The sequence below is a fragment of the Lynx canadensis genome, chromosome A3 (assembly GCF_007474595.2).
Source record: "Lynx canadensis isolate LIC74 chromosome A3, mLynCan4.pri.v2, whole genome shotgun sequence".
Taxonomy (NCBI): domain Eukaryota; kingdom Metazoa; phylum Chordata; class Mammalia; order Carnivora; family Felidae; genus Lynx; species Lynx canadensis.
This window is the reverse complement of record NC_044305.1, coordinates 833820-840373: the sequence shown is the minus strand read 5'-3', so window position 1 is coordinate 840373 and position 6554 is coordinate 833820. Positions and strand designations below refer to the sequence as shown.

Genomic DNA, 6554 nt, shown 5'->3' with positions numbered 1-6554 from the left:
CATCCCTGTCCCAGGGAGCCCGGCGTCATCCCTGTGACAGGGGGCCATCCTCCCCTCTAGGGGGCACTAAGTGCATAGCTCAAAGCACCTGGAACCTTCTGCCTTCAGAGGCCGTCACTGGCATCTGGCCCAGGAGCTCAGAGCTGACCCACAGCATTGCCTCCCCCTTCTCCCCACCTCACCCCACCCCTGTGGAGTGGGGCAAGGCCTCTACTGCTGAGCCCCATGACACACCCCTGCTGCAGAGAGCGCGTGATGCTGGATGCCACGCTGGCCCCTTCCAGAAAGCAGTGGGCCCCCTGGCCACTCCCCCACCTGGGGCATCCTGGGGTCAGGACTGTGCCTGCCCTCATTGCCCGGCTGTTTGAGGCAAAAGCCACTTGCTGTCCCTAGGCAGGGCCCTGGGGTCAGGAGCCTGGAGGCAGGTTAGCTGGGCACATTCCAGGACCGGCTTCCACGGGCCCGCGTGCCTGCTGCAGAACTGGTCAGGGCTGGTGTTTGCTCTATGGGGCCCGAAGACAGAGCCAAGTGCCGGTGCTGTGGCCCTGAGCGAAGCTGCTGGGTGGCCGGCCGCAGTCCCACACGGGCCCACTGTGGACCCCTCTCTCTGTGCGGCTCCATTGTGGACCAGGACACCAGCTGTGCCCTGTCCTGGGGAGGCCGGGACCACACAGATGGGCAGATCCTGGGCCAGCTGCGCCCCCTTGCAGAGGAGGAGGAGGAGGAGGAGGAGGGGGCCAGGGCAGCCCCAGACGCAGGGCCGGCCTTCCCCGGGATGGGCTCTGAGGAGCTGAGGCTGGCCTCCTTCTACGACTGGCCGCTGAGTGCTGTGGTGCGGCCAGAGCCGCTGGCTGCCGCAGGCTTCTTCCACACTGGTGAGCCCTGGGGGCCCTTCCGGACTTCTAGGAGACTTCCGGGGTCTCCGGAGAGCTCCTCCCCCACGGCAGGGGGGTCTGTGCCTGATAAAGCCGAGGGGGGGCACCTGTCCCCAGCCTCCGAGTCTCTCCTGGCTGCTCAGACTCTGACGAGTGCAGGGGTTGGGGGGGGGGGAGGGGGACAGGAGGTGTGTGGGGCTTCCGTGGGGCCCCTGAGACCCAGGGACGGGCTGTCAGGTCTGCTGTGCCCGTAGCAGCCCCTGGTCTGCAGTCTCTGCTGATTGTGGGGGGTGAGGCGGAGGCGACATCCCCACGTGGATGCCTGAGGCTGCCAGTCACCCCTTTTCCCAGTCACTGGGAATCTATCCTGGGGAGGTGGCACCTGGGGCAGAGGTGACAGAGGAACTGCTGTCACCTGAAGCTGCAAGGTCACAGAATACTCAGGGCTCCAGGTCTAACTGTCCACCTGCCTTGCTGTGAACAAACGCCTGCCCCGTCCCCCATTTCGCCCCCGAGAAAGTGGGGTGCCTGTGAAATCCAGGGGGAATGAAAGGCAAGGGGGGTGGCAGAGAGCAGGGGGAGCCCCGCGGGGGCTCAAGGGTGACCCCAGAGAGCCCCTGCCATGTGAGGAAAGACCACCTGGGAGCCCCCACGACCCCAGCCTCGGAGGACACACCTGGCCTAGCGGGTGGGTGAGGGGGCTCCTGGCGGCGCCGAGGGGCCGGGTGTGGGCAGGGCCAGCATCCATGCTCCACCCAGGGCGGCAAGACCAAGTGAGGTGCTTCTTCTGCCGCGGGGGTCTGCAGAGCTGGGAGCAAGGGGATGACCCCTGGACAGAGCATGCCAAGTGGTTCCCCAGGTAAGGACCCTGCAGGCCGCTCCTGGGGCGGGGCATGGGCCGGCTTTGCCTCCCCAGTCCTGGGGGGGGAGGTGAAATCCGGGAAGGGGGGGCCTTCTGGGGGCGGCCTTCCCAGCAAGTGCCTGACACTCAGTGAGCCCCGACTGCCCTGCGCGGGCCTGTGTGGGGTGCGCGGTGGCAGGCGGGGCTGGAGAGGTTGGTTCTCTGACAGCCGGGCCTGCAGCCCTGAGGCCTCTCAAGCTGCTTCCTCCAGGTGTGGGTTCCTGCTCCAGACAAAAGGAAGGGACTTTGTCTGCAGCGTCCAGGAGTCTTGTTACCACCCGCTGGGTTCCTGGGTGAGTCCTGCTCCCCTTAGGGCCGTGGCGGGACGGACGGTGAGGGTCCCTCCCCACCCCTGCCCCTGCATCTACTCAGGGCACAGATGTCCTCTGGCTCCTTTCAGGACCAATCGGAAGAACCCGCAGACTCAGCCCCCACCACCCCTTCAGGTGAGCCGTGAAGTGCGGCCCGTGCTCTGCTCCCCGGGCACCTGCAGCCCGCACTGTGGCTCGGGCCATCGGGTGTCCCCGTGCTGGAGAGCAGGCCAGGTGTGCTCAGCCAGATGTGAGGGAGCAGTGCTGGGCCCGCGTTGGGGGTAGGGGGCTGTGTGCGGGCGTTCCGTGTGTCTGGTGCCCAGGGGAGGCCACAGCAGGCCGCCGTGGGCGAGGCCGATCCCAGCGCTGGCGGCAGGGGTGGGAGGAGGAGAGGCCGTGCACCGGACGGCCCCACCTTAGCAGCGGTCACGAGCGCGCGGGGGAGCGGGGCTGTCCTGTCCATACCCACGCCCAGGACCTGGCAGGGCAGGGGTCCGAGAGGCTCCGGGGCTCAGATCCTGGCTCTCCTCTCTAGCCCTGTAGCAAGGGACTTCTGCTCTCTGGGCCTCGTTGCCCCGAGCTCTGAATTTGGAACTGAGCCTGGTCTCTGTGACGCTCTGGGAACAGCCCCTGACACCCGCTGGGGCTCTGTCTGCAGTGGCTTTGGCGATGACGTTTCCTATGTTTTCTGTGTGGTGGCGCCTCTGGACAAACGTGCTGGGAACAGCCCTCCCGTGACGGCCACAGAGGCCCCTGTGTTAAGGCGGCCACAGGGACTGCTCCCCCCCGCTCCCTGGGTCCAGTGCCCCTCCCCCTGCCTTGCAGATGCCAGGGGCAGGCAGGAGTGGCCTGCATGGAGCCGGTGCCCGGCAGTGCAGGCTGCCCTCTGCATGGGCTTCGGGCAGAACCAGGTACGGCGGCTGGTGCAGCGTAAGTACCTCTGGGCGGTGCCGGCCAGCGTATCCGCGTCCCAGCTGGTGGCCGACCTGCTCCAGGAAGATGACGGGGGCCGGGCTGCGGAGGCCAGAGGTGCGTGCCCGCCCCTGCCCCATGCTCTCCCCTGGCATACAGTTCCCACTGCCCAGGGGCCGGGGGGCCCGTCCTGGTGGCGTGGGCTCTGGGGGGTTCGGGCAGCATGGGCTCCGCCAGAGCCAGACCTCGCCTGTGGGGCCCCCTGGGTGGGGTCTCGCTTCCCCTGGGGGCTTCTAGTCTGTCCCACACCACCCACAGCTCCTGTCCACGTGGGTCCTGAGCTGCCCACGCCCAGAAGGGAGGCCCAGTCAGAAGGTGCCACAGAGCCAGGTGAGGGTGGGACCCCCCCCCCCCACCGCCGGGGGCAGGACCGGCTCCCCTGCACCCTGCCGGGGGAGGGCGCTCCTGGCCTGGCCCCCATACAGAAGGTGGAGGTCTCGGGGAGGGGGGGGGTGGATGTGGAGGAGCCCAGGCCCGGAGGGTGCGGCTGGTCCCCCCAGGAGCCCAGGACGCCCAGGAGCAGCTGCGGCGTCTGCGGGAGGAACGGACCTGCAAGGTCTGCCTGGACCACCCCGTGTGCACCGTCCTCGTGCCCTGCGGCCACCTGGTCTGCGCGGACTGCGCTCCTGTGCTGCGGCTCTGCCCCCTCTGCAGGGCCCCCATCCGCAGCTGCGTGCGCACCTTCCTACCCTAGGCCAGGTGAGTGGCCCCAGAGCGGCTCTCGCCTGGCCCCAGCAGGCGCCTCCCCGCGTGGGCCTCCGGGGTGTCAGCACGTGCCAGGGCAGTGACCCCAGCACACCCTGTCTGCTGCCATCTTCCCCCTGGGGCGCCTCTTACCTCCGGGGTGGCCAGCACTGCAGGCGGTGGGAGGCAGCCTCCTGACTTCTCCTGCCTCCCTGGCCTGGCCAGGTGTTGCTCACCAACCTGTTGCCTTCCCTTGACGCTCAGATGCTGGCTCTAGGTCCTTCTCAACACGCACCCTGGGCAGCCCCTGCCGCTCTACTTGGGCGCATTAGACCATACTGGCTGGCTGGGCCATCTCTGCCTTGATTTTCCTAGTGATCGGGGGATAATGCGTCCTGTCCAGCTGCGTGTGTGGCCTGAGCCAGGCCAAGGGGAGGATGGCTGTGGAGGTGTGTTGTCGCGAGAAAGGGACTGGGCAGAGACCTTAACCTGGGAGCCGAGGCCAGGCGGGAGTGCGAGATGGGGGAGGGAGGGAGGGAGGCCTCAGCCTTTGATTATCACGGGGGGCCTCCTCCTGGCTGTCCCCACCATGTGCCCCACCATGTCTCCAAGCATCTTCTGGGGGGTCAAGAGGCAGGGGAGGGAGCTCCCTGCAGCTGAGGTCCCTGGCCACTGGACCAGCCACCTGAGAGTAGCCCATCCATCTCTCCTTCTCTCCCAGGTGCTTCAGATGCTGGCTGCCTCTCGCGTCCCGTGGGGGGCTGCTGAGGATGACTGAGCCGGCGTCCAGAACTGGCCAGCCAGAGTCCCCACTCGCAGCCCAGGGAGGAAGGGAGCTGCAGACGGCTTGGCAAGGGGAGGGGGCGTGAAGGTGCTTTGACCGATGCTTAGGCGCTTTTGCAGATTTACAGTAAAGTGGCGGGTTTTCCCTGGACGGCACTCCGCAGCCTCTGTTCCAGCCGGCCCCCTCCTCACCAGCAGGGCGGCGCGGCCGCCCTCTCCCCAAATGCTGCCTTGCCTCCAACCCCCCTCTCTCTCCTCTTCCTTGATCTTGTGTCTCAGCATTGTAACGGGACTTCCAAGGGCATCTAGCCTGAGGCCACTTCTGAGCCTGAGCTTAAAATTCGGCTCCAGACCCCTGCCTCTCAGGAAAGGGGGTCTACAGGCGGCGCTCTTTTCTGCTCCCTACTTGGGGGCACCTTAGGGATGCTGTAGGACCAGGGTTTAATCCCTTCTGTGAATAGGGTCACTGGCTAATGACAAGGAAGCGCCTCGCTCTGTGGCGGAAGGGGCCTGTGGTCCTGGTCAAGCCAGGCCGCCCACCCCCAGGGTCCGTCAGCAGGGCACCTGGGGCGGGGTTTTGCCTGGGCGACCGCTCACAGCATCGTGTGTGGTGTTTAATCAGGAACCCCCGCTCAGGGCGGTGGGGGTGTCACTGTGGGTTTACATGGACCTCGAGGTGGGGTCACACCTTCCTGTCTCAAAGTCCTTGTGGTGGCCCCCCCAGCAGCGGTGCGGGCAGCCTCCGGGGGTCCAGCGCTGCCGTCCCAGGCGCACGAGGGAGGGCCGTCCCAGGCTGGCTGCGGGGGATGGAGGTCCCAGCGATGCTGCAGTCTTCTGTGTCTTTTCCTCGATTTTTTTAGAAAAAGAAGACAATAAGCTCTCTTGAGGCCGCGGCCATCCTCAGCTGGGCACTGGCCCTGCTGTCCTGGCTGGTGTCCGATCACCTGGCCCCGGGGGCAGAGAGGCTGGTGTCTCCTCCAGTCTTCGGTGGGCACTGAGGCTGGAGGTCACGCGCAGGAGGGACTGGTGCTTCCTCACTCACGCAGGCCTGTGGGGGCAGGGTGGGGGTGGGCAGAAGTCAGGGGGCCCCTGGGAGCCGCCCTTGGCACCAGGGCAGGAAGGCTCTTGCGTGGAAGGCTCCAGATGTCAGAGGGGCCGCCTCCCAGCCCCCGAGGGCTCCCAGGCCTTGGGCAGGGGCTCTGGCCGCCCACACGCCAGCAGAGTTTGGGCCATGCGGCTGGGGGTCGGGTGAGGGTGTACCCAGGCTCTGGTGGCCAGAGGAAGATTCCCCAGAGCCCGGTCCAGCCTGAGCTGCGTGTGCTCCGGGTGGTCGGCCGCCCTCCCCCCGGGCTCAGGGGCCTGAACCAGGGCTCCCCTGTCATGGGAATGGGACGCTCACTACCCCTGTGGCCCTCGGCTGAGATGGGCCTTCACCTATCGGGTAGGAAGGCTGTGGCTGCCCAGAGGGCTGGGTCCCCAGGGGGTGGCCACAGGCGTAGCGTGAAGGGCAGAACTGTCTCTGAGGGCCTGGGCATGACAGAGGACGAGCATCTCTATGGAGAAGGACCGCCAGCCGCCTCTCCTGACCCCAGATTTCAGGGTTATGCATGGGACCCAGCAAAGGCTACTTGAGAGGAGGTGGGCCAGCGGCCCAGGTGCCCCCACCCTGAGCCCGCAGTGTTCAGAGCCCTGGATAGATAAGAAACCAACACCCCAGATGTCCTGCCACAGTGAGACCCCGACAGAAGTGTCACAGCGCCCTCCTGGGAGGAGGCCTCTCGATGCCCCCTCGACCCCCTGGCACAGAACCATCCAGACCCACCTCCTAGACCCTGCTGGGCACTGAGCTCCAGGGAGTGTGGGCCAAGCCCCGAGCTGACCTTGACAAGTCAGGGATAGGTGGGGGAATGGACGGATGGACGGATGGACAGGCAGATGCCTGGTGAAGTTTCCTCAGGAAGAGAAGCCTCATGGCTGTGCTAACCCAGCCGGCTAGGCCCAGCCAGGGGCAGGCTCTGATGGCCACAC

The 6554-nt window shown here is 66.7% G+C and overlaps 1 protein-coding gene across 1 annotated transcript; it reads left to right on the top strand.

Annotated features, from left to right (window-relative positions):
* Positions 1 to 505: 505 nt before the first annotated feature.
* BIRC7 (baculoviral IAP repeat containing 7) lies at positions 506 to 3753 on the top strand. The gene is made up of 6 exons (XM_032592730.1): positions 506 to 875; positions 1635 to 1734; positions 1988 to 2069; positions 2177 to 2222; positions 3318 to 3389; positions 3560 to 3753. The coding sequence occupies exons 1-6, from the start codon at positions 506 to 508 to the stop codon at positions 3751 to 3753; spliced, it is 864 nt and encodes a 287-aa protein (XP_032448621.1).
* The last annotated feature ends 2801 nt before the right edge of the window (positions 3754 to 6554 follow it).